Below are 27804 nucleotides of genomic sequence, written 5' to 3'. Positions count from 1 at the left end.
AAAAATATAAAATTTTTTTCATGCCAGAGAAAGCCTCTAGGGCTGGGAGGGTGTGTCAAAGTACATGGACTGCCCAGATCTGGGAAGCCCTGTCCTTGGCCAGCTCCCACAGCACTGCATGGTCCCGGTCGTAGCCCCGGCCACCTAGGGGAGGAGTAAGAGATGAGAGACAGATGGTCAGAGCAAGCTGGGGACTCCACTGCCCTCAGCCCCCTCAGGTGACTTCTCCCACACACATCCCCACCTTACCCTTTACATCTAGGATCCGACCTTCAAACATCTGGCTGCAGATGTGGCCCGATTCATTGATGCTCCACGTCTGACGGGGTAGGCGGCTCTCGGCCCACAGCACCACCTTGGAGCCTGGGCTAGGGGGCCCGATCACCTGCAGGCTCATGGTGGGGGCCACCTGAGGCCCCAGGAGGTCATCAGGCACTATCCCCTCCACAGGGATCCCACCAAAGAAAGACACCTTCAACACACCCAGCTTTGAATCCTTATGGACTGTGACCCTGGGCAAATCTCTTAATCCTCCTGAGTTTCGGTTTCCTTGGAGAATCCCTGAGTGCCGGTTGTTGTGAGGGTTCAACATGAGAAGTCATAAAAGGGCTGCAAACATTAGTTCCTCCAGGAAACCTTCCATGACTGACTCCCAAAACACAGGCTTTAGCATTAGATAAGCCTTGACACACGTGTTGGTTGTGTGACTTTCAGCCACTTACTTAACTTCTCTGTGCTCTGCCTTCCTAACCTGTAAAATGAATAGTAAAACAGAACCTGCCCATAATGCCCTCTAAGGATTTTATGAGGTATGCATGTGAAGGGCTTAACATGGCACCTAGTACATAGCCAGTGTTCCCTTTCATTTCAATTAAAAGACAAACCCCTTTTAATAGCCTACAAACCTATACTCCCGTAACCTTTTTGACATCATCTCCTGCTACTTCTTTCTTCACTAACTTCACTCCAGCCATTCACGTGGCCTTGCTAGTCCTGGGAAATGCCAGGCATGTCTTACCTCAGGGCCTTTGTACGGCAGTTCCCTCTACCTGGAACACTTCCCTCAGATATCCGCATGCCTGCCTCCTCAGAAAGGGCTCCCCTTGTCAGAGCTACTGGTACTTCCTATTCCTTTTAGTCATTTGTTTTTTCCTCTGTTGCAGCAATTCTCAACCTGTTTGTCACAAGAATTTTTTTTTATCCTCACCCGAGGACTTTTTTCTATTTTTTGTTAAGACAGAGTGGGAGGGGGAGAGAGGAAGAGAGAGAAACATCGACGTGAAAGGGAACATCGAGTGGTTGCCACCTGCACGACCCAACCAGGGCCGGGGACAAACTGCAACTGAGATACGTGCCCTTAGCGGGAACCGAACCGGGGTCTCACTGGGCCACAGGCTGACGCTCTAACCGCTGAGCCAAACCAGCCAGGGCTGTCACAAGAATTTTTTTAAAAATATTTTTTCTTTATTCATTTTAAAGAGAGAGGACAGGAGACACAAAGAGATAGAAATATCGATGAGAGAGAGAACATCGATTGGCCGCCTCCTGCATGCCCCCAACTGGGGATCGGGCCCACAACCTGGGCATGTGCCCTGACCGGGAATCAAATCAGCGACCTCCTGGTGCATGGGTCAACGCTCAACCACTGAACCACATAGGCCGGGTTGTCACAAGACTTTTAAAACATGCAATACCTGACTATTTAGTCAGGGGTACTGACCTCTTTTCCCTTAGATTGCCAAGTAAAAAATGAAAACAGCCAACACAACAATAGCCATCTGGTGTGAATGCCCTGTCTTGAATCATAAATATATAGGTCATATAACAGAGTTGCATCTTATTGGTCATGTTGCATAATAAGTTTGCAACTGATTGGTTAATTCTTGGTACCAAAAACCCTTATACATAAACCCTTGGTGCCTTAAACCCTTATAGACACCTGATTTTTTTTAAAAAGTCACTTTGGAGCCCTGGCCAGTTTGGCTCAGCGGTTAGAGCATCAGCTCGTGGATCAATGAGTCACGGGTTCGATTCTGGTCAAGGGCATGTACCTCGGTTGCAATTCATCCCCAGCCCTGGTCGGGCTGTGCAGGAAGCAGCGAGTCAATGTGGCTCTATCACATCGATGTTTCTCTTTCCCTCCCACCCTCCCACTCTATCTGATGATAAATAGAAAAATATCCTCGGGTGAGGAAAAAAAAAGTCACTTTGGAGCAAAAAAGGTAGGTAATTACTATCATTTTTTTATATCAAAATTATACTTATTTTTTGGTGTGACGCAGAATTTTAGTAATTAGTTTGTGTGCCATGAGATGAAAAAGGTTGAATCACTGCTCTATTGCACTTTCTATCATCTAAGGTACTAAGATATTTTACTCATTTAAGCTGTTTCTGCCACTCCCAACTAGGACATAAGCTCAGGAGGGCAAGAGTCGTTTCTGTCTTGTCACTGCTGTATTCCCAGCACCTAGAACAGGGCCGGGCACACAGTAGGTGCTCAGGAAATATTTGTGGAGTGAATCTATCATTATTACTAGGATCCAAGTTCTGTCACAGGATATCAGAGCTGGGAAGTCCCTTAGAAGTATCTGGTTCAATGCTCTTGTTTTGCAGATGAGGGACTGAGGCCCAGAGAAGAGCCTGAATTGCCCAGGCGTGCACAGCCTGCATTCTCCACCTCCTCCGGGTCTTGGTATCTGTGTGTGTCTCTCTGTCTCCCTGGCCCAAGGGTGGGTCCTGTTGCTGACAGGGCTGGGACTCCCCGAGGTGAGTCTGTGTAAGCCTGGGGCCCTGTCACAGCCACTAAACCAGTACCTGGTTCTTCAGCAGCCCATCTTCATAGTACCAGATGCAGCTACCTCCAGCTCCAGGTTCAGAGACCACCACACGGCCTGCCTTCATGTCTTCCACGTGATCTGGCACTGCCAGGAATCCCCCCAGTGCCACATTCCAGAGGTGGAAATAAACCCGGCGCTGGTGAGCAGAGGGAACTGAGAGTCAGGGCTCCTAGGGCAGAGGTGCTCCCACCTGGGCCCCCAACACCCATAACTCTGGACCCTCCAGTATCCCAACCTCCCAAGCCCTCATTTCTGCCCCTATACCTTCCTTGGCCTTCCTTTAAGTCACCCCTTGTTTCCCACACAAATACCAAAGGCACATCCATAGCACACATCCACACCCACACAGTTCCATGTCCATAGATACCCACAGACGTGTGCAGAGGGACACACTGGTAGATACACCCAAGGACCATGTGGCTGCACAGGTTACTCACAGCCATGCAAACTCATACTTCCTAACCAATACACCCATCGCCCCATCCTACTACGCATCAAGCACTTCTGTTTGCTAAAAGGATGGATACGTATAGAAACACAGATGAGCACACACACCCATGCTGAAGAGGTACCATGGCGGGGCTGACAATGCACTGTCAGACATCAGATCAGGCTCTGCCTCAAATCAGCTGGAGACCTTGGATACTGATGATGGCAGTAATAGTAATGAGAATCAGCTAACGTTTGTTGAGTGCTTACCCACTCCAGCGCTGTTCTAAGGACTTTACACACAGTATTTATCTTCATTCCTCAAACCAACTCCACCATATATGTATGACCCCCATTTTATTTTATTTTTCATTATATTTTTTAATCCTCACCCGAGGATATTTTTTCCTTTTATCTTCAGATAGAGTGGGAGGGGGAGAGAGAGAGAGAGAGAGAGAAACATCGACATAAGAGAGACACATCAACTGGCTGCCTCCCGCACGGCCCGACCACGGCTGGGGACCAGACCACAACCAGGTACGTGCCCTTGGTCAGAATCGAACCCGCAACTCTGGTCCACGGGTTGACACTAACCAGTGAGCCAAACCAGCCAGGGCTCTATTACCCCTATTTTAAAGATGAGGAAGCTGAGGTCCATAAAGGTATAGTACTTGTCCAAGATTAGAGAACAAATCCTTGTCCACTTATCTGGACCTTTATTTCCCCATCTGTAAAATGTGGGAGTTGGAGATAAACTCCAACATTTCTTCTAACGCTGATGTTCTAAGAGTCTGTGAATGTAGGGACACACAATATCTTCACACACTCTCAACAGTGTCATAGGCACATGTAGTCATAAACACACAAACCACTGGTCACAAATGACTTCATAGACACAGGAACACCCTGACAGCACATGCACACCCACACAGACTCCAGGGCCATGCTGCCACATTAAGAAATCAGACCCAAGTCCAGACATGTGGGCACAGGGCTGCCCAAAATGAGGTGTGCTTACTACTGCTGGGTAGTACACAGATCATTTTTAGTCCTACATGGATAAACTTATTGTTAAAATTTTAATGATAATGTATTTACTATATTGTCTAATAAGGAAAAATCATACACCCACATCAAACCCATGATTTCATGAATATTATTCTTTGGGATAAGGATAGAGTAGAAAAAAATGGTGAGTTGATTTAGAGAAAAATATTAAGTACTTAATGGTTCAAGAGGAATGACAATGTGGTAAAAATTCTGTCAAAAGCACACAAATGCTGAGTTTGGGAAACGTGGGAAACACAGACAGACATACACCCAGACAGGCCGTCATGGACACACTCAACCTGCCATGCTACCCACCTGTTTGATGGGGTAGAGGGAGCCCACCCTCTGAGTGCCACTGTAGGTCAGCCAGTTGGTGATCTCGCAGCTGCCCACCAGCCACTGGCGGCCCCGGAAGTCACTGTGTTCACACAGCACCCAGCTGGGCCCAGCAAGTGCCAGAGACACAGAGAGGAGCCAGACAAACAGACAGAGAAGGCAGGAATGTCAGATCTTTCTCTACCTCCTTTTCTCTCCTGCTGGGGCTCCTCTGCCTGAGGTTAGGGTCCCCAGGGGGAGAGAGAGGCTGGCAGTGGATTTGGGGTTTGCAGGGCAGAGGAGGATCCTGAAGAGCCCCTTCCTCCCTGGGCTCATTGAGAATCCATGACCCTCCTCAGTCCATTTCTCCCTCCCTCCTGGCTGGGAGGGGAGAGAACAGAAGGGAAGAAACCAGGGACCCAGCCCTCACTTACTAGTAGCCCCCAATCCCTTGTGCCTCCTCACAACCCACTCACGTGCCCCCCTGGATCCGCACGGACAGCACATGGTTGTTGAAGCCCTCCGCCTGCAGGCTCCGCACCTCTCCACTGAGCTCAATCTCCTTTCCCTCGAAGCACTCCAGTCCGTACAGGAAAATGGAGGGCTCTGAAAAGTGCTGGGGACCCAGGGACATGGAGAAACAGTGAAACCACACGAGCCCTGGTCCCAGACTCAGCCCTCCGACTCTCATATGGGTATTTCAGGCCCTCTTCCCTCCTGAGGTCACCCCACAGGCTCCTGACTCCTGTATACTGCCAGCTGGGTGTTCCCCAGTCCCAGATACAGCATGTGCCAGACTAGGCCCCCCACTGCCCCTCAAACCTTCTCCCCAGTACTAGTCCTGGTCAGTGTGGCTCAGTTGGTTGGATGTTGCCCTGGGCACCAAAAAGTTGCTGGCTCAATTCCTGGTCAGGGCACATGCCTGAGTTGCAGGCTCGATTCCCAGTTTGAGGGAAGGGGATGGGCAAGCAGCAGCCAAATAATGTTCCACACATTGATGCTTCTCTCTCTCCCTCTCCCTCTAAAAAATCAATTAAAAAAAAGACTTAAAAAAAAATAGGGTACTAATTATACTGTTCATTATAGCAGTTCTCATATATTTGAGGCTTACCACACGCCAGATTCTGTGCTAAGCACTTTACCTGATTTCATTATAACTTCTCAACAACCCTAGAAGGTAGGTGCTTTTTTATCCCTGCTTAGCACAGGGGAAACTGAGGCTGGAGAAGATTAAACCTCTAAAGCTGGGCTTGAGAACCAGATCTATCTGCCTTCAGAGCCCAGAGTGTAGTTGTAAAGAGCTTGGACTCAGGACCTGGGCCGCCTCAGGAAGAACCCAGCTCTGCTTGTTACCAGCGGAGTGACCTGGAGCAAGTCACGTGACCTCTCTATGCCTCAGTTTTCACATTTGGAAAAGGGAGATGGGAATAGTAACAAACCATACAGGGTTGAGGTGAAGACTGAACACCTTAGTATATGGAGAGCCCTTTTTATTTATTTATTTATTTAAAAATATTTTTTTCTTTATTGATTTTATTTTTTTTTATTTATTTATTTATTTATTTATTTATTTTTTATCCTCACCCGAGGACATTTTTGCTTTTTTTTTATCCTCACCTGAGGACATTTTTCCATTTTTTTTGTACAGATAGAGTGGGAGGGAGAGAGAGGAAGAGGGAGAGAGAGAGAAACATCGACGTGAAAGGGACACATCGAGTGGCTGCCACCCGCATGACCAACTAGGGCCGGGGACAAACTGCAACCGAGGTACATGCCCTTAGCGGGAACCGAACCCGGGTCTCTCCGGACCGCAGGCTGATGCTCTAACCATTGAGCAAAACTGGCCAGGGCTGCACTTTTTGTTCAGACAGAGCAGGAGGGAGAGAGAGGAAGAGAGAGAGAGAGAAACATCGATGTGAAGGGACACATCGAGTGGTTGCCACCCGCACGACCAACCAGGGCTGGGGACAAACTACAACCGAGGTACGTGCCCGTAGCGGGAACCGAACCCGGGTCTCTCTGTACCACAGGCCGACGCTCTAACTGTTGAGCCAAACCGGCCAGGGCTTCTTTATTGATTTTAGAGAGAGAGGAAGGGAGAGGGAGAGATAGAAACATCGATAAGAGAGAACAGCGATGTTTCTATCTCTCTCCCTCTCCCTTCCTCTCTCTAATATCAATAAAGAAAAAGAATTTTTTTTAAGCCTGGAGCATGGTGTGTGTTCAGTGAGCGTCCGCCGGTGCTCCCACTGCTGCCCACCCAGTGCTGGTCAGCAAGTCCTGCAGACTCGAGCTCTTTAATATGGCCCATGTCATCTCTCTCCATCTCTTCCCTGGTCCAAGACATCGTGATTCATCCTGGCTTACTGCAGCTGCAACCCCACTGCCTGCCCCGCCCATCCGTTCTCCCATGACAGCAGAGCCATCTTTCTGTGTCACCCCTCCCTGCACAGGCCACAGCCTCAGCAGTCTGGTCCCTGCCCCCCAGCCCACGTGAGTGCTAGTCCCTCCTGTCCGTGTACCACTTCCGTACGTGGACACACCATTCTGCATTATAATCTGATGTCAATATGACCATGGGTTCTTTCAAGGTGGGGCTGTTTCTGCTTTATTTCATTGTCCCCAGGACCTATCTTGGCAGGTGCTCAATAAATCTCTAGTAAGTTGAACTGGATTTGAAGCCCTGGGAGGTTCTGAGGAAGACTGGATTCAAGCCCCAAGAGCCCACCCGCAGTGAGAAGAGGAAGCCCCAGCAGCAACCCCCACCTCAGGGATCGCCTGGAACTGGACAGGGGCACTCACCAGGGGCACCTTCCTCAGGGAGCCCAGGACTGTGGAGGCCAGACAGCCCATGGCCGTGAGAGTGGGGAACTCGCCCTCAGAGAGAATGTGCTGGTCACCCTCAAAGTTCTTCTCATCAAACAGGATCCAGCTGGGGAAGGGGAAGGGTGAGAGGACATGAATGGGCGGGTATCTGAATCTGTCCCGCCTTCAGCCTGCCTAGGCCCCCTGAGATACAGCAGAATGAATGCACACTTGATCATGATCCGTGCCCTCGATCAGAGGAAGTCAAGGATGAACAGGCACTGAAGCAGCGAGGACTGAAGTCAGACTTAAAAAAGGACTGACTGAGCTGACTCTGAAGACTGTCACAGGCGTGTTCGGAATGAGACGCTGGCCAACTAATAAAAGGCTCTTATTTGGACTTAAAAAAAAAAAAAAAAGGACTGACTGAGCCCTGGCCGGTGTGGCTTAGTTGGTTAGTTGGTTGAGTGTCATCCCATGCATCAAGAGGTTGCCGGTATGATTCCTGGTCAGGGCACATGCCCGGGGTTGTGGGCTCAATACCCAGTAGGGGATGTGCAGGAGGCAGCTGATCGATGTCCTGCTCTCACATCGATGTGTCTTTTTCTCTCTCCCTCTCCCTTCCGCTCTGTCTAAAAATTCATAAAAACATATTGCCCTGGCCAGTTTGGCTCAGCGGATGGAGCGTCGGCCTGCAGACCAGAGAGTCCTGGGTTCGGTTCCTGCTAGGGGCATGTACCAAAAAAATAAATAATAAAAAAAAAAGAACCTGCTACATAAAAACATATTAACATATTTAAACAATTTTTTTAAAAAAGGACTGAGTGCCCTGGCTGGTTTGGCTCAGAGGTTACAGCATTGGTCCATGGACCAAAGGGTCACAGGTTCAATTTCCAGTCAAGGGCATGTGTCTGGGCTGCAGGTTTGATCCCTGGACCCAACTGGAGTCATGCAGGATGCAACAATTGATGTGTCTCTCTCACATCGATGTTTCTGTTTGTCTCTCTCTTTCTCTCCCTCCCTTCCACTTTATCTTAAAAAATCAATGGAAGCCCTGGCCAGTTTGGCTCAGCGGTTAGAGCATCGGCCTGCGGTCCGGAGAGACCGGGATTCGGTTCCCGCTAAGGGCACGTACTTCGGTTGCAGTTTGTCCCTGGCCCTGGTTGGTCGTGCGGGTGGCAGCCACTCGATGTGTCCCTTTCACGTCGATGTTTCCCTCTCTCTCTCCCTTCCTCTCTCTCCCTCCCACTCTATCTGTACAAAAAATGGAAAAATATCCTCGGGTGAGGATAAAAAAAAAAAAAAAAAAAAATCAATGGAAAAATATCCTCAGGTAAGGATTAACCACCACCCCCCCCACCAAAAAAAGAAAGAAATTTGGCAATATCAAACAAAATTCTATGTACAATTAATTACTCAGCAATCCTATTTTTTAAAATCTATCCCAACGACACTGCCAAAAACATAAAATGACACATGTACACATGACCATTCATTACAGCACTGCCTGCAATGGCAAAGCACTGAGGCAGCCCAAATATCCATCAGCAGGGGACTGGTTCAATACACTAAGAATGTAAAATATAACACAGCAGTAAAAAGGAATGAGCTCAACCTCTTAAAGAGATATAAGTGATCTCCAAATTGTTAAGTAAAAATACAAAGTGTATCACTGTAATTTATAGTATGCTTTTCTTTTCCTTTTTAAAATGTATTTATTGCCCAGCTGCTGTGGCTCAGTGGTTGAGCGTCGACCCATGCACCAAGAGGTCACTGGTTTGATTCCCAGTCAGGGCACATGCCCTGGTTGTGGGTCAAATCCCCAGTGGGGGGCATGCAGGAGGTGGCCAATCGATGTTTCTATCTCTCTCTCCCTCTAAAAAAAAAAAAAAAAATCAATAAAGAAAAAAATTTTTTTAAATAACAATAAAAAATAAATAAAATTATTTATTTAGCCTGGCTGGTGTGGTTCAGTGGTTGAGCATTGACCCATGCACCAAGAGGTTGCTGGTTAGTTTCCTGGTCAAGGCACATGCCCAATTTGTGGGTCCGATCCCCAGTGGATGGCATGCAGGAGGCAGCTGATCAATGTTCTCTCTTATTGATGTTTCTATATTCCTCTCCCTTCCTCTCTCTCTAAATATTAATAAAGAAAAAAAAATTTTTTTTTTTTTACCCTCCCTTGGGGACATTTTTTGTTCAGATAGAGTGGAAGGGAGAGAGGAAGAGAGAGAGAGAGAAAGAGAGAAACATCGACGAGAAAGGGACACATCGAGTGGCTGCCTCCCGCATGACCCAACCAGGGCCGGGGACAAACTGCAACTGAGGTACGTGCCCTTAGCGGGAACCGAACCCGGGTCTCTCTGGACCGCAGGCCGATGCTCTAACTGCTGAGACAAATCAGCCAAGGCAAGAAAAAAAATTTTTTTTTAATATTTATTTATTTTTATTGATTTTAGAGGGAGAGGCAAACATTGTGAGAGTGAAACATCAATTGTCTGCCTCCCGTTTGTCCCCTTTTTGGTTTCTACAGTTATATGTAAATTTACGAGTGTATATTTACATATACCTTCAAAAAGAAACAATGGATGAATAAACTAAACCCTAAACAAAAATCACCTACAGGAGAAGGAGGAGAAAAGGTAGCAGGGACAAAGATAGAAGCGAAAGTTTTAAGTCTTGAATTTGGAACTGCTTGGACTGAATGTTTGTGTTTCCCCAAAATTCTCTCTCTCTTTTTTTTTTTTCATATATCCTCACCCGAGGACATTTTTCTCAAATACAGTAGGAGGGAGAGAGAGGAAGAGAGAGAGAAACATCGACGTGAAAGGGACACATCGAGTGGTTGCTACCCACACAACCCAACCAGGGCCGGGGACAAACTGCAACTGAGGTACATGCCCTTAGCAGGAACCGAACCCGGGTCTCTCTGGACCGCAGGCCCACACTCTAACCGCTAAGCCAAACCGACCAGGGCCCCAAAATTCTTATGTTGAAGCCCTAATCTCAAATAATGGCTTTTGGGACATAATTAGATTTAGATGAGGTCATGAGGGCAGAGCCATGATGGGATTAGTGTCCTTATAAAAAGAAGATCTCTTTCTACCATGTGTGGGGTCACAGTAGAAGGCAGCCATCTGCTTTCTAGGAAGAGAGCCCTCACCAGAAAGCTGAATTGGCCAATACTTCCCAGCCTACAGAACTGTGAGAAAATAAATTCTTGTTGTTTAAACTACCCAGTGTATGGTATTTTGTTATAGCATCCCAAGCTAATACAGAAACACTATAAATATGTTACATAATTAAAAAACAGAATTAGGCCTGGCTGGTGTGGCTCAGTGGATTGAGCACTGTCCCATGGACTCAGAGGTCCCAGTTCAATTCCCAGCCAGGGCACATGCCTGGGCTGTGGGCTTGATCCCCAGTAGGGGGCATGCAGGAGGCAGCTGATTGATGTTTCTCTCTCACATGGATGTTTCTATCTCTCTCTCTAAATAAATCAATAAAAACATATTGGAAAAAAACAAACAAAACAGAATTAGCTCTGGCCCATTTGACTCAGTGGATAGAGCATCAGCCTGCGCATCAAAGGGTCTCAGGTTCAATTCCCAGTCAAGGGAACGTACCTGGGTAGCGGGTTGAAGCCCCGCCCTGGTCAGAGTCGTGCAGGAAGCAACCAATCTATGTGTCTCTCTCACATCAATCTCTCTCTTTCTCTCTCTCCCTCCCTCCTTCCACTCTATCTAAAAAGCAATAGAAACATATCCTCACATGAGGATTAAAAAAAAAAAGCAACAAAAAACAGAATTAAATAAAAATAAAAAATATTCCTAAAAATTAAAATAAATTAAATAAACCAGGCTAACTTTATATTAAAAAAAAAACCATACATTACTTCAAATGTCTTAAAAACACAATATTTTGGCCCTGGCCGGTTTGGCTCAGCGGTTAGAGCGTCGGCCTGCGGTCCTGAGAGACCTGGGTTCGGTTCCCGCTAAGGGCACGTACCTCGGTTGCAGTTTGTTCCCGGCCCTGGTCGGTCGTGTGGGTGGCAGCCACTCGATGTGTCCCTTTCACGTCGATGTTTCTCTCTCTCTCTCCCTTCCTCTCTCTCCCTCCCACTCTATCTGTACAAAAATTGCAAAAATGTCCTCGGGTGAGGATAAAAACAAAAAACAAAAAACCACAATATTTTGAACTGTACATGCTGCATGGGATGTAGGTGAATATCCTGAGGACAAAAAGAACCACAGAGAAACCTCAAACAGCATTCACTGGTTTTCACTGTTAGTAGCAATATTAGTATTGTAATTTTAAAACACCTAGCATGCAGATTTTGGTCTCTAAATAGTATTTCCCACTAAAAGGAGCCAGAGTTCCTTGGGAAATGGCCAATTCCAAATGTGGGGGAGGAGGGCAAAATTATCCTGGAGCATCTTATTGTACCAGAAAAACAAGGACATTATTTAAAAAAAAAAAAAAACTATTGGGGCCCGGTGGTGTGACTCAGTTGGCTGAGTGTCCTCTTGAGCACCGAGGTCGCCGGTGCCATTCCAGGTCAGGGCACATGCCTAGGCTGCAGGCTCAATCCCTGTTAGGAGGCATGCAGCAGGCAGCAGATCAATGTTTCTCATATTGATGTTTCTCTCTCTCTTCCCCTCTCTCTCAAAAAGAAAAGAAAAGAAAAGAAATTAGGGCCATGTTAGCATCCTTGTTTCACAGATATAAAACCCAAGCTCAGCCTAGCCCTTGTGGCTCAGCAATTACAGTGTGGGCCCATGGACTGAAGAGTCTTGGGTTCGATTCCTGAACAAGGGCAGTACCTGGGTTACAGGTTCCATCCCCAGCCCCAGTTGGGGTTGTGCGGGAGGCCAGTTGGTGTGTCTCTCTCACACATGTCTGTCTGTCTGTCTGTCTCTCTCTCTCTCTCTCTTTCCCCCTCCCTCCCTTCCAATCTATCTAAAAATCAGTGGAAAAAAGGTACTAGGGCAAGGATTAACAATAACAACAAAAAAGTGGGACAAGCAGACAAAAGTCTCCTGATGTTATGCAGTGGGAAGTGCACAGCACCATCTACACAAGTCATGCCACCAAAACACCCTCAATCTCATCAAGCCTCCAGATCTAACTACCAGTTTACAGGAAATACAGGGCACACAGGAACAAGTTAAAAGACACTACTAGGAAGCAATCAGCCAATACAGAAGATGGGAAACTCACAGGGCAAATTACTGGGTTTCTTCAAACAAATAAATGGTATAAAACAAAATGAAGAGGAAGGGGGCATGTTATATACTAGAGACCAAACTGACCAAATACAATGTGTTGATCCCGTTTGGCTCCTGAGAAAAACAAACCAATTTTAAAAAGCATTTGGTGAGACAACAGGAGAAATTTGAACATGAACTGGGTATTAGGTATTAATTATTGTTAATTTTATTAGATGTCACAACTTGTGGTTATATGTGTGGGGTGGGCTTTCTTATTAGAGATACATGCTAAAGTTATTTACCTGTGAAATTTTATGTTGGGTGGGGAATTTTAAATACTCCACTAAAAAAATTTAAAAGGCAGAGGGATAGCCCTGGCCAGTTTGGCTCAGTGATTGGAGCTTGGAGCATCAGCCTGCGGTCCAGAGAGACTCGGGTTCGGTTCCCACTAAGGGCATGTTCCTCGGTTGCGGTTTGCCCCTGGCCCTGGTTGGTCGTGCGAGTGGCAGCCACTCGATGTGTCCCTTTCATGTTGATGTTTCTCTCTCTCTCTCTCTCTCTTCCTCTCTCTCCCTCCCACTCTACCTGAACAAAAAATGTAAAAATGTCCTCGGGTGAGGATAAAAAAAAAAAAAAGGCAGTGGGATAGATGAAACAAAATTGGGGTTCTTTATACTATACTATCCACAAATTTTAAATATCCATTAAAACTTTATTTTGCTTTGTTTAAGATTGAATGCTTCAGGGTATAATTGCTCATTTCAAGGAAGCCAGAGTAAGGAAATCATTTACAAAGACCCTCTTTCTACAGCCATATTTCCAAACGCTTCAGGGCACGTTCGCCCCACTTTCCGCACTCATGGCAGCACCTTCTAGCCACCCCCATCCCCACATCCTCACCTTCCGCCGTGGACACGGCAGGACTGGGGCTGGAAAGAGGTGGGCAGAGAAGCCTGGTCATCGACGAAGGAGATGTGATCTCCCAGGAAGTCGGGACCTGAGAAAAGCTGAATCTGGGGGCAGAGACGGGAAACAGATGAAAGTGAAGGATGGCGATGTAGTGAGCCAGAGAGAAAAAGAAAGAGGCGGAGAGATTTGAAACGAGGGAAGAGAAAACAGAGGCCCCCACCAGCTCCTTACCTTTGAGACAAAGTGCAGATTGTGCTCCTCCACCTGAAAGGAGAGACCAGAGTTTCAAGACTTCAGGAGGGTACCAGCCGCTAGCCTCAGTCCCTCGGGTTTCAAAACTCCCAACCCCGGCGCAGCTCTCCCAAGTCTGAAACCTGCATTAGCTCCTCCCCTTCCAGAGGCTCAGACTCCTTCCCCAGCTCCCTGCGGGTCCTTCCAGTCCCGGGCGGAGGTGGGAGCATCCCGGACTCCGAGCCCCACCCTCCCAGAGGCCCCGCCTCCTGCGGTCGGAACGCACCTGCAGGACCGGCTGAAGCGAGGCGAGGGCGCTGTTGCCTGCGCCCCAGTCGTCGCAGTTGCGGTACACTCCCTTCTCCAGCACGTACTGTTCCCCGGAGAAGCCCACTTCCTGATAGGCCACCCACCTACAGAAAGGGCGGGACGCGGATCAGCGGGGCGGAGCCGGCCCCTCTGCTGGAACCGCCCCCGGCCCGCCCCGCCGTCACTCACACGCCGCTGAGCACGTGGATAGCCTGCGTGTGGGGGCCGTGTCCCGCCAGCTCCACGTCGTGCAATGCCTCGCTCACCTCGACGCGGTGCCCCTCGAAGTCCACGGCCTCAAACAGCACCACGGCCGGGTCCGCGAAGTCCTGGGCCCCAGGAATAGTCAGGTGTCTCCCACCCACTCACTGAAACCCCTGGGAGTGACTAAACCTCAGCGAGGCAGACCACCAGGGAACTCTGGGGTGAGGCGATCAGTGTGGCTTGGGGAAAAGCAGCAAGAGGAAGAGAGGCTACACCTCAGGGAAACACTTCAGGTGCTCTGGCGAACAGGGAGATGGAACATAAATTCTCTAAACAAACTGAACGCGGGGGGGGGGGGGATTGGGGGAGTATGGTTGTGGCCAGAGGCAGAAGGATGGCCCAATTGCCATTGCTTACCGTCCGGATGACCCGCAGGGAGGTCAGCGCCTCGTCATAGCCTCCCCAATGTGACCAATCAGGGTATTCCCCCTCCTCCAGCAGATACTGGTGACCCCGGAAGCCTTCCTTCTCGTAGCCCACCCAACTAGGGGAGGGCGGAGGAAGACAGACTCAATCACAGGGGGTCCCTGGATGTGTAAGACAACTGCCCCCACCCCTAGGCAGCCCAGATCACTTCCCACCCCCAGGGTAGAGCCCAGTGGGTAGGATAAGATAGAAGGGTCCTGAGTCCTCACCAGCCTCCAAGAACTCGAAGGGACCCCACGGAGGCCAGGTGGGGGCTATGGCTGTCCTCTGGCTGCTGAAGGTTGTAGATATCTCGGCTCACTTCCCAGCTCCGGCCCTGAAAGCCTGGGGCCTCATATACTACAGCCTGGAGGAAAGAGGTTGGTGGGGTTGGTGCGAATGATCTGGACCTACCAACACACACAGCCAGCCCAGGATGGCTCTGCCCAGCATCAGCCCAAGCTAAGCCCTCCCACTCCTTCACTGAGCTCCATGCCCCAATTCCCCATCTCTTCTCTGACCTCTGACCTGGTTCTTACACATGAAAATCTAGTTCCCAGTGAGCCCATCAGGTTCCAACCTCCAAGACCCAGCTTCTGGCTCCCAGGACCCTCCTGTCCAGTCTTCTAGTTCCAGCCACAATGGCCACACACATATACACAACCCACTCAAAGGTCCTTTTTGACCCAGAAGCCCAGACTCTTACCTTGGGCTCCCCTGGCTTCTCCACTCTTGGGCAACCCTGTAGAGGAGACAGAGCTGAGACACCAGCCCAGAGGTTGGGAATGCAGAAGGGGCTGGTGACCTAGGATATACTTGATCCTGAGATACCTAAAAATGGTCAATCCCATGTCTCCCCTATCCCCCACCTCTTGGGGTAATCCCATTCCCAGTAGGAGATCACAGGCCCTGCCTCTTTCCCCAGACTGCAGGATGGGGCTACTTGGGACTACCTACTCCTTACCAATCTCATGGGCTTCAGGGAGCCCACGCTGGGGTCTGATGTACCCCAGGCCTCAGAGGTGGGGTACTCTCCAGGCTCCAGGATGCAGGGAGTGTCTTCAAAGAAGGGTTTGGGGTACAGCAGCCACCTGGGGGAGGCGGAGAGGTGGCTGTACCCCAGACGCCCAGGGACACAGATTGGTGAATGGGAGGGAAGGTTTAGAGAGAAGAAGGAGGTTTTGGGGGAGAGGCCTCTGTCGAGGTGATTCTGGAGGGCATTTCAGTTCCCCATAATCTCATACAGTAGTCACTCCATTAGTGTCCTGTCCTCTGGCCTGACCCTGTCTCATTTCACACAGCAGCTGGAGAGTTCTTTCTAGTACACACACCTGCTTAAAGATCCTCAGTAATTTCCTGTTAGCCTCACAATACAGTCCAGCTGAACAAAGAGGCCTGTCCCCCTGCCTTCCTCCTGGTCCTCACATCTCCCCACTTGCTGCTTTCTCTGACCAGACTGAATTTTCAAAGCTTAGGTCTCTCAGCACTGGGCCTTTGCAGGTGGTGTTCCCTCTGCTAAATATACTCTTTCCCACATCTCTTCACTTAACAAATATTTGTGGCATCTACCAGGTTCCAGGCCCTGCTTTAGGCACTAAGGGACACAGTACTGAACTAAACAGACAATCCCTGCCCTCAGGGAGCTTACATTCTTCTGAGCTCCTCCAAGCTGAGGCATCTCCCCCGGAAGATTTCTGTGACCTCAGGCTGGTTTGGTGCTTTTCTGTGCTCCCCCATTCCGGAACCCTGGATTGCCTCTGTCTGCTTACTTCCTCGTCCCCACCAGTAGACTGAACACTTCTTGAGAGCAGGAACTGCCTTTCACTTATGTGTCCCCAGCACCCAGCAGAGTGAATGTTAAATGAAGGGATTCCAGAACAGCCCAGACTCACAGTCCTGCAGAGACAGTGGCAGATGCCACTTGCAGGGGCCTCTTCAGGCTCTGAGGGTCCTCCAAGGATTTGGTTAGCTTCATTTGCTCCCCCTTGAGACCCTCCTCAGAGTACAGACTGATCTCTGGGGTAATGTAGTCCTGCGCGAGAAGGGTGGAAAAATAGAGTGTAAAACAGCACCCCTCGGAGACCACCCCTGTCTGCACCTGCTCCTCAAGTCTGCCCAGCCAGGGTTCCAGGGAATTTCTGGAAAACCTCTGTGACTGTCTCCCCAGAAGCCAGGAGATCGACTGGGGTGTACTCTTTTTTTTTTTTAATTTTTTTTTCTTTATTGACTTGAGAGGAAGGGAGAGGGAGAGAGATAGTAACATCGATGAGAATCATCGATTGGCTGCTTCCTGCACGCCCCTATCTGGGAATCAAACCGGTGACATCTTGGTGCATGGGGTGACACTCAATCCACTGGGCCACACTGGCTGGGCTGGGGTGTACTCTTAAGGTCAGCCAGACAATCCCAAGACCAAAGCCCTTGTTGGTCCCTGAACCTTCAGGATCTAAGACCAAAGTTCTCAGCAGGAGCCTACCAAGTGCCATGCCCTCCTCCTTGTCTGTGGATAGCCTACTTCCAGCCTGGTGGACGGACAAGGGGGATGGACAGCTGCTTCCTAAAGTCTAACTTTGACCATTCCTTTATGTACAACTCCTGCCTCTGTTCAGACTGGCTCCACCTGCACCCCATCCCAGGAAGTAGCAGGTCTTCTCTGTATTCTGGGTGTTTCTTCCTCACCAGAATCATTTTCATTGACTCCTTCATTAGATGTTTACGAAGCATCTACTGAGTGCAAGGCACAGTGCTAAGGGCATGTCCTACTCCATCTCACTTAAACCTCTCAATGAGAGTTATTACTCCATTCAAAAGTGAGGCTCAAAAGGAGAAACATCTGTAACAAAAATAAAATTAAAAAAAAAAAAAAAGTGAGGCTCAGTGAAGTTAAGCAGTCTGCCCAAGGGCACACAGCCTGTAAATAGTAGGGCCAAGAACAGAGAAGTTCAGTTTTTGTTCACTTAGCACCTCCTATGTGCCTGGAACACACTAAGTGTCCCATCAATGCTGAATTAATAAAATGAATCCAGGTTCACCTAACTTCAAAGCCCTTGTTTTTCTCTTGTGCCTCATTACCTCCCACACAACAGTGACTTTATCATGAGAAGATTCAATAAATTGTCCACAAACATTTGTGTGTTTCTGGAGAGGCTTTGAAAACTGTCCTCTCCTTCGCGTGGTAGGGCCACTGCCCTAGTTAAGAATCGGCAGCTCGTCCTCTCTTATCGGGAGGATTGCAACAGCTCTGGACTTCAAGTTATTCCTCCTCTCAGTAAAAACAAAACAAAACAGAAGTCCTGATTGGCCCTGCTTTCTCTTCTGGTTCTCCCTAGTGGCCAAGATGGTTTTGTCAAGTTTAATTTTGGTAGTTTGTAAATTGGTGTTCTGAAAACAATATTGCTTTTCCCCCACTTTACAGATATGAAACTATAATAGTGACTATGCCTTTTCAAACCACACATCCCTCCCTCAAAATTCAGAAGTGCTCCTTGGCTGAAAATCACAGTCCTTCCTGGTCTTCCTGCCTCTAGGATCCCCATCCAGTCTCTTCTCCTGACAGCCAGGGGATGTTTACAGATCCCTAATCTTATTATGTGGCTTTCCTGCTTTAAACCCCACCCTGAGACCCTAGATTGACTCTGAGTCCTGCCGGGCAGACAGCAGGTCTCCTCCACCCTTCATTGCCTGGCATGGTGGTTGGCACGCAGCGGACATTATCAAGCATCCTTGAACCCATGAATGAACGAACGTCCAAGGCAATTTGGGTCTTAGTGTGGGCCTAAGAGCCTAGGCCCCGGAGATGGGGAGCACCCATACCCACCCCCACCTGTACCTGTTTGTGCTGTCCTATCGGAATCTTTCTCCAGAGCTGCTTTCCCATCCTGGGGCTTGGCCTCTGCCTGGCCCCTGCCTCCTCAAGCCAAACGGAACACCCCCCAGTTGGCTCCAAGGTCTGGAATCTATAGGTGAGTCTATAATAAACTCCCTTTGGCCCACTACCCAGTATGATCTGTCCCAGAGATTCCAACTCTAGGCACCTGAGTCTTTCTCCCTCCTTAGGGTCTGGGGTCCAGGGTAGACAGGGCAACATCTGGCCCCAATGCCAGCCCACTCACCCAGACAACCCTCCTCAGGGAGCCAATGCTTTGGATACTCCACGCTGGCCCTGAGGCTCTGAGTTCCACATCTCCTTCAGGCAGGACCAGCTTCCGGCCCCGGAACTCCGGCTCTTCATATAGCACCCAGCTGTGGGCACAGAGACCCATGGTCACTGGGTGGGAGAGAATGTACCCACAAGGCAGGATCTGTGGGTGGCTGAGGGGGCTTCTGCCAGGTTGGCCTGGGCACTACTCGCTGTGCTTGTCGCCCCAGATTCACAGGCAGCAGCCCCCTCTCTGGGTACTCTGCACTCACCATCCTCGAACCACCCTTATGGAGGCCACATGGGCCCAGCTGGAGGCATCAACAATGTCTTTCCAAACCTCCCTGCTGCTGCCTTGACAGCCGGGCTCTGAGAAGAGGATCACCTGGAGGAAACGCAGAGGGCATCCTCAGGATCTGTCTTGAGCTCCCACCTCCTGCTGCCCCCACCCACACACTTGCCCCCCACGCCCCTACCTTTCCCGGCCTGGTGTTCAGCTTGCCCTGGGGCTTCAGTGCTGGGCTCTGGAATGGAGGCAGTGGTAAGTCCTACAGGGTTGTCTTCGTACTGCCTCCCACTACTGCCTCCCACAACCTTGCTATCGGCCTCTACCCCCATAGAAGGCACCACACTTGTCCCCAACCCACCCTGTCCCAGGAGCTGGGCCCCTATCACTCCCCTTCCCCAGCGTCCAAGAGACTGGAGTTACTAAGCCCTTTGGAATCCACAGTGCAAGCCTCCTCTGTTTGGACAGGGAGACTGAGGCCCGGAGAGATGTAGCTTGCACACTGAGCCATACCTCAGGCCCAAACCTCTGCCTTTGAAGACTGCCTCCCACTACCATGGTCCTCATACCATCCAAACCCTGGTGAGGCCAGGCACCCTCCCTTGCCCGCCCAAGGCCTCACTCACCCAGCCCTCAGGGGGCCTGGCACATGCGGGCTTCTCTGGAAGTGACCTTTCGTTGCAGAGCAGGGGCAGCTGTCCTGGCACCTTTCTGAGCCCTGGTGCCCCATGAGGAGGCAGAGCAGACAGCTTTGTGCCCAGTGGTTCCAAGGTGGGGGCCTCCTTGGTAGTAGACACCAGACCACCAAATAAAAGACTGCCTTCAAGACGGGAAGTGGGCTTCGTGCCCGCCTGCCACTCTGGCCCTAACTCTGAGAGGGAGCCCTTGACATCTGTAACATGCTTCTTCATCATCTCCAGAGGAGAGTAAGAGGCCTGGGAGGGCTTGGCAGGGCAGGGGTCCCAGGAGGGGCTGGGCCCAGCTTTCTCCTGCCTGCGCTGGAGCTTCTCATCGTCACTCAGGTAGGGGTTTTCTAGTTCTTCTTCCTCTTCCTCCTCCTCCTCCTTTTCTTGCAGTTCAGGCACCTCCTGGGGGCTGGGTCCCAGCGCCCATGGCGTGGGCTGGTCCTCCTCGATAGCGGGCAGTGTGGCATACATGGCCAGGTAGGAGGATCGGGGGGCTCTTGGCAGCCGGTGAGTGCGGAGGATCTCAGGGGGCTCCATGCTCCGCAGGGTGTCCAGGAAAATCTCCAGGTCAGCCGCCAGGGCCACCTCCTCCTCTTCCCTTGTTGGCTCCGGGAGCATCTTGTCTTCACTGGAGTCAGGGACAAGCTGGGACTCTAGGCTGGCCTTTGCTCCCATTGACATTGGGGCAGAAGGGCCTCCTGGGCTGGGGGGCACCTTGCCCACTGAGGAAGAGGGAGCAGGGAGAACAGCAGGGCCCTGGACAACCTCTTTTATGGTGGGAGGTGAGATGGGACTCCCTTCAGAGCCCTGGACAACCTTATCCTTCTGGGGGGATGAGATAGCAGGAGCGATCAGGCCTTGAGCAGACTCTTCCTCAGTGAGGGAAGGGTCAAGGCTGCTTTCAATACCCTGGACAACCTCTTTGTGGGTGCTAGACCTGTCTTCTGGGCCCTGGACAACCTTGGTTGGTTTGGGGGGTGAGGAAGCAGGAGCACTAGGACCCTGCACAACCTCTTTCTGGGTGGCAGGTGGGTCATCAGGAACACTGGGGCCCTGCACTGTCTCTTTCTGAGAAAGGGAGAAGACAGGGATGTTTTTGGAGTCCTGAAGAACCTTATTCCTTGGGGAAGATGGAGCAGAAAGATTTCCTGGGCTGGGGATAGCCTTCCTTCTTGTAGAGGATGAAGGTTCTCCAGGGACCATAACAGCTTCACTCCTGACCATGGGCATGATGGTGGCAGCAGGGGTATCTGTGAGCCCTTCCCTTTTTACAGAAGGCAGGGCCTGAGGTCCCCTGGGGTCAAGAGTGAGCTGGGCCCTGGGGTGAGTGGGTACCACAGGCTGCTCAGGAGGGTGGTCTAGACCCAGGGAGGGGGTGTGGATCTGAAGTCTAAAAGAAGAGGGTACTGGTGTGAGGCCCTGAGTGGTGTGGAGAGGGAACTGGGTGGGGTTGGAGGCTCCCTGCACCCTTGTGACCTCATGGGTCTTGGCATCCCGAGCTCGGTCTTGGTCTGGGTGGGCTGCAGGAACCTCTTGGTTCTGAGGTGGGTGAGCACCCTCTGGGATACCTGCAGGGTCCAGGGCAGATCTGTGTGTTGGTTCTGTTGTCCCCATCTCAGGCAGCTGCCCCAGGGCTGTGCCCACTGTGCTGCCCAGACCGGGACTCCTTGGCACAGGAGCCATGGGCCTGGGAAGCCGACTGCTCAGCAGCTCCAGGGCCTGACTGCGGCTGGGCGAGCCCTCAGCCCTGGGGCTCACCACCACTGCCCGGACAGCACTGCGACCCCTTGGCAGGGCCTCGCTCGGGGGCGCTGGCTCCAAGGTCACAGAGCTGCTCACCCGTCGGTCCACACGCCCCCCTACCACCACAGTGGTCCGCACAGTGCGTGTCACCCGCCGTTCCTCACGGCTCACACGAGGGTGGGGGCTTGGTTCACGGGGCCCAGACAGGGGCACCAGCAGCTCAGTCCTGGCCATGGCTCCCAGGCTTGGTGGCTCAGTCCTAGGGTCTTGGGAGATGCCATCACCCTGGTCCACAAACTCTTTCAGCCTTCCCACCAGCCTTTTCTCCTTGGGGGGTAGTGTGTACTTCTTGGAAAAGATGGGCCCATGGCTCTGGAAGCTCTCAGCCCCAATCTGGGGGCCTTGGTGATTCACAGTCTCTTCTCCCCTGGCAGCAAAACCATTGACTTCCTCTCCACGGTGACCGTACTCAAACATCTCCTGGGGGGCTTCTATCTGGGCCTCTGACACCAGGGACACCTTGTGAAAACGATGTCTGATCTTTTCCTGGGCAGGGGGCTGCTGCCGCCATGTCAGTCTGGCACTTACCACTCGGGCCTCGGCCAGAGCCGGGCACCCGCCTGCCTCCTCCATGTTGGGCCCCAGCAACCTGTCCTGAAGTGTCCTTGGCTCACTGTGACCCAGTTCCCTGCAGATGGTGCGAGAAAAAAGAGACGGGGTCAGGGGTGGTGAGAGTGGCTCTCTGTAGTGCAGAATAATTACCTCTGTCAAGTCAGACTGGGTAACCTCAGGCAAGTCATTTGACCTTTTGGGCCTTTGTTTTTTCATCTGTAAAATGGGCATAATACTCTCAGCCCTCTCCCCACTTTCAGGTGATCCTCTATGCCAGGGTCCTTCCAGGGGTGAGACTGTGGCCTGAACCTGGAAGGAGAGGGAAGGGAGAGTAGAGAAAGGCCTATGGTCTGACCCACTGGTCTATGGATGGGGCTGGGACTATGCCCGAGAAGCCTTGGGTCTAGGTCTCCAGGGGCTCAAAACTGGAAAACCAGAAAGCTAAAAATTAAGCAATTGTTCTGACCCTGTTCCTGCCACGGGAAGGGAAGGGGAGGGAAGGGAAGGGAGGGGAGGGGAGGGGAGGGGAGGGGAGGGGAGGGGAGGGGAGGGGAGGGGAGGGGAGGGGGAGGGGAAGGGAGGGGAAGGGAAGGGGAGGGAAGGGAAAGGAAGGGAAGGGAAGGGAAGGGAGAGTTTGGCCTCAAGCAGAGCTGGGTTTCCTGTGACTCTGTCACTCACTAGCTAGATAACCCTAGGCAGCCCACTTTCCCCCTTCAAGCTTCAGGGTTCCAAGCCACAAAACTGTAATAATAAGAGCATGTGCTTCATAGGGTTATTGTCAGGATGCAATAAGAGAGAAAGAACACAAACCCGCCTTATAAACTAAAATGCTGGCTCAGAAACTTCCTGCTGTCCTCTTGGACAGTTGTGACCAAACACTAGCAGGTGTGCACACGTGTGTTCCAGCAGCAGCATGCGGTGTGACTGTCAGAGCATAGGTGCCTATCTGGATGCATCTGTGGGTCTTCAAGAAGCTCCTCCTGACCCAGCACTTTGGACTTGAACGCACTTTCCCTCAATTTTCTTGTCTATCATTATTTCCCCCATTGTACAAATAAGAAGCCAAGGGTCAGAAAATAGGAGTGGCTGGCCCAGGGTGATGCACCTGGCAAATTGCAAGCTGGGGTGTGAAGTCATATCTAAATCCATGTCTAGGCATCTTCCCTCAGGCCAAGGCTCTGAGCACATCTGGCTATTCTTGGGTCTTCTCCAGCAGAGCACATCTTACTTTCACTTTTTTTTTAAAACCTCACCGGAGGATATTTTTCCATTTATTTTCGGGCAGAGTGGGAGGGAGAGAAAGAGAGAGAAACATCAATGTGAGAGAGACACATCGATTGGTTGCCTCCTGCATGACCCCAACCAGGGCCGGGGATGAAGCGCAACCAAGGTACATGCCCTTGACTGGAACTGAACCCGAGACTCTTTGGTCCAAGGGCTGATGCTCTAACTGCTGAGCCAAACCAGCCAGGGCTTACTTTCACTCTTTAAAGGGGTGGAGCCTGGGTCTTTGTTTTTTTCTGACCCTCCTTGTTCTCTCGGGGTCTCCATTACCTCCTTTACTAAATAGGGGATAATAATGACATCTCTCTGAGAAGACCTCTAAGCTCCCTAAAAACTCTCAAGTGAACCTGTTTCAACAGTAACAACAACGGCCATCTGTTGAGGGCTCACTCTGTGCCAAACACCTTGCTAACTCCTTTACATGCACTGTCCTATGGAATCCTCAAAAGAATCCATGCATTTGATACCTCATAAAGAATAAATTATTATTAAATTATAAACAAACATTTCCATTTTGCAGATGAGGGGGGAAAAGGCTCAGAGAGGTTAAGAAACTTGCCCAGAGTCACAAAGTAGCAGAGGCAAGACTTGAACGCCAGCCCTAGGTGCTTAACCACTATACCAAACTCCCTAGTGTACTTACCTGGTAAATAGATACTCATGGTTTGGAGGTTTGCTTTGCCAGGGGACCACAGCAGTCCTGGAGGGGCCATCCAGCCCCCACTCTGACTTCCAAGTCACATTGACCAGGGCAATCCTATTCTCAGGCCCCAAGGACCCGTGAAGTCAACCTGTTCATCCCCAGCCTCAGGCCCAGCCTGTCTTCGGGTCTGCTCCTCCTCTCCATAAGGCAGCCCCTAGACCACTATAAAAGAATTTAAGACCAGAAATGGACCCATGCCCCAACTTCCCTCCCCCATCTCTATCTTCCTCTCTCCTAAGCTGGTGGAATCCAGAACTTTGACCCTGCCCTGTGGCCCCAGCAGTGACTCAGATTTTATGAGGGGCAGAGATGAAAGGGGCTGAGGCCCAGGGAAGCCTGACTTGACTCAGGGACCACTGGTGGCTGTGACAGCGTGTGGCCTAACCCAGGACAGGGTCTGAGCGGCGCCAGAAAAGCCTTGTGTATGGGCAAGGTGGCGGGCTGAGACAGAGCCCCGATCCTCTCCCAGGCCAGAATTCCTGAGAGCAGGACACACGCAGACACTTGAGGCCCTGGATTCATGGCCCTTCACTGAGGCCCTAACCCCTCCTCTGTCCTGACTAAGGAGCCCGCTTTCCTTTTTTTTTAATCCTCTTCGGAGGATATTTTTCTATTTATCTTCAGATAGAGTAGGAGGGAGAGAGAAACATCGACTGGTTGCCTCCTGCAGGACCCCAGTCAGGGCCTGAGATGAATCACAACTGAGGTACGTGCCCTTGGCCAGAATCGAACCCATGACTTATTGGTCCACGGGCCGATGCTCTACCGCTGAGCCAAACCGGGAGCCCACTTTCTTCCAACAGAACCCCTGTCCTCCTTGCTTCAATTTCCCCCACATGGAGCTTCACCCTCTCACTGAGTCCCTCTGAGTCTCCTCTTCATTTCTGAATAACAATAGTAACAACTACCATTTGATGAGATTCCCTGTCCCTAATGGCATTAATAGTAAGGGGCAAAGCCCCTGGGTTCTAAGTCATTTATTCATTTATTCACTCATTCACTTATTCGTTTATTCAATGCTAATTGTGTTAGGTGATGCCTTAGTCCCTGATTAGTTCACTGAAAATCAACTTTCTAATGGAAGATGGTATCCTAGGAGTCTAAAAGAGTTAGATATAAAAACAGGAACACATTGGGAAGGCCCCATAGGCTTTGACAAAGCAACAGGAAAGCAGCTTCAAAGGAAGCCATTGCTAATCAAATTCGATATTGTCAGTGACCTCCCAACAATCAGAATGCAATACTTCTCTCAGCCCAACCCAACCCCTGGGCAACACCCCTCATAGTCACTCATTCCACAAGCACATGGTCATTCACTTCTGCTTGCATACCTCTACAGACAGGGAGGTCACCATTTGACAGTTGACCTGACTGATGCCTGGACTGCTAGAATGTTCTTCAAATTATGCTGGGATCTGCCTGCCTATAGCTCCCCCTTTTTGTCCTTGCTCTGAAGACACACCCCAGTGGCCCAGGATGTTTTTCCTAGGCCACCAGAGTGCCCATTCCCAGAGTCCTCTCTTCTCCAGGGCCCCATATCAAAAGAGAATTTGTTGGCAGGGTAACCTATGACCTCCAAACAAGGTGTGTGGGGCTGAGAAGGGAGAGGCTGAGGAAGGGGCGGGGGTAGTGTGGGAAAGAGCCCCATCTAACCCAACAAGTCCTGGATTCTCCCCGCTTACCTGTGAGTCACCCCCAAACTAGGCCAAACCAGTCTTCAGGCTCACATGCCCACAAACACATGCTGCATCACACCAGCGCACACTGTCACAGACACCAGCACAGACCCACAGAGTAGCACAGGCACAAAAACAAAAACACAGACACTTATGTTGACTTATAGTCAGATACACTCAGAGACACAGCAACATACAAGTCACAGACACACAAAAACACACAGACACAATGACACAAGCACACGTTCATAATACAGGCACACTGTCAATTGACAGCCCCAGCCTCCTCCTCTTGAAATTTGCCTACACGTGAGCACAGACACACACCCTAGAATGCACACACATTCCCACTTGCAGACCCAACTGTGTCCCGCCTCCCCACCCCTTATATTCGCAAATCCTGGCTCAGAAACCCTGGGGACATAGAAGAATGATGTCCCTGGAGGTCCACTTCCTCCTCTCTAAGTGAACCCTAGCCTCCTGCCAGAGTCTGTCATTATCCACCTGGACCCAAAATAGCCCGGGAGTGGCAGGTACCGCCCCAGTGCCCCCCAGCTAAGCCTACTGCTTCTTCTGCCCTCTCTCCAAGGCCTTTCTCCTCCACCACCTTCCCTCTCTCTGCAGCCCTTCTCCCCCAGGTGGGGCACCCGAGCAGGTGTCTGAGCCAGCCGAGGTCCCACATCTCTTTCTTCCTTGCCACAGCACCAGGTACCCTGACTCCTGCCCAGAGGCCTGGGCATCCCTGATGCTGCCTCTGCTACCGCAGTGCCACCATTCCACCTCCACAGAGTCCGAGAAAACCCTGGAGTCCACACGGCAACCCTCCACGGTCTGCACAGGGCCGACAGGCCTCTGAGAGGCAGCATAGAGAAGTGGTTAGAGCACAGGCACCCGCATTCAAATTCTGGTCCCTTCACTTTCTAGTTTGCTTTGGGCAAGTGATGTAACCTCTCTGAGCCTTAGTTTCCCTACTGTAATTGCGGCATGGGAGTGCAGAGCAGGAATAGCCCTGCTCCATGGGGCTGTTTTGAGGAAGAAATAGGATTATGTTTAGGAAACAAACCATAAATGACAGCCACCACCATGGTCATTAGGAACTTTTCAGAGCCCTGTTTGAGGCCCAGTGCCCTTTCCTGGTGGTCCTAGAGAGGTGCCATGTTCATTCCTTCCCAGGTGAGTTTTAGGGGACCCATCCTTTCACCTCTAAAGCAGATTTGGGAGAGTCATTTCAAAACAAAAATCAAGGCTTGGGAATCTCGGTGCTTGTTCCTGTGGTCAGCTTGTTCCGCTGACACAGAGCCTGGTAGGGTAATTATTGCTGCGACCGAGGCGTTATTAATAAGCATCCCAGCTATTTTGGCAACCCAACTCTCTGGAGTTCAAAGCATAATTCTGTAACCACCTCATCTCCAGCTACCAAATCTACTCGACAACTCAAGGACCAGAGAGGTTAAGCAGCTTGCCCCAGGACACCCAACACTTTGGCTGGTGCCAATTCCCAGGTGGGTTCTGTGGTCACCTGAACAGAACCAGGGAGTGGTGGGTGTTGCTGAAGAAAAGGTGACCCCTCCCCTATCCTCTCTGTGACAGGATCTCCCCCTCCTCCGGTGGACAGAGAAGAGCAGCAATGGGTTCCAGGAGGTAGGCTGTGGGTGAGGGGAGGAGGAGGAAGGCAAGTTGGGTGGGGAGGGGATGGCAGTCAGTTCATGCTCAGGGAGTGAATGAATGGACCTGGAGTTGAAGAAGTCTGGAGATGAGGCCGAGATCCCAGAAAGGGCAGCCAGGCCAGTTTTTCCTCCCACCACTGTCTCATGTGGGGACACACCTGTACTCACCGTCTGTGTGGGGACCCAGGTGTCCAATGGGCCTGGAGCTGCTGCTGCTGGGCCTTGCTCTTCTGCTGCGGTGGGGC

General features: G+C 50.8%; 1 protein-coding gene across 1 annotated transcript; it reads right to left on the bottom strand.

Annotated features, from left to right (window-relative positions):
• On the bottom strand, positions 1-27804 carry CRYBG2 (crystallin beta-gamma domain containing 2). Its single transcript, XM_036256171.1, has 20 exons — positions 27728-27804; positions 19815-22305; positions 19379-19426; positions 19175-19287; positions 18877-19006; positions 16657-16796; positions 15729-15855; positions 15471-15506; positions 14995-15131; positions 14717-14843; positions 14285-14424; positions 14073-14199; positions 13787-13819; positions 13547-13659; positions 7434-7563; positions 5108-5247; positions 4632-4755; positions 2815-2973; positions 250-409; positions 1-144 (listed from the first exon to the last, which is right to left on the bottom strand). Exons 2-20 carry the CDS (start codon positions 22248-22250, stop codon positions 56-58), a joined length of 4509 nt encoding a protein of 1502 aa, XP_036112064.1. The 5' UTR covers positions 22251-22305; positions 27728-27804; the 3' UTR covers positions 1-55.

This window comes from Molossus molossus, unplaced genomic scaffold (assembly GCF_014108415.1).
Source record: "Molossus molossus isolate mMolMol1 unplaced genomic scaffold, mMolMol1.p scaffold_m16_p_12, whole genome shotgun sequence".
Lineage (NCBI taxonomy): Eukaryota > Metazoa > Chordata > Mammalia > Chiroptera > Molossidae > Molossus > Molossus molossus.
The sequence above is the reverse complement of the archived record's forward strand: the minus strand, read 5'-3'. Positions and strand labels throughout refer to the sequence as shown.

Bases quoted from the DNA above. Each gene is read 5' to 3' on its own strand.
- CRYBG2 (XM_036256171.1), bottom strand. From the start codon at position 22,250: ATGGAGGAGGCAGGCGGGTGCCCGGCTCTGGCCGAGGCCCGAGTGGTA. The intron at 19,427-19,814 runs GTGAGTGAGGCC...CCTCCATTCCAG, and splicing joins CCAGGCCCCCTGAGGGCTGG to AGCCCAGCACTGAAGCCCCA. The intron at 16,797-18,876 runs GTGAGTGGGCTG...CTTCTCGCGCAG, and splicing joins CCCTGAGGAGGGTTGTCTGG to GACTACATTACCCCAGAGAT.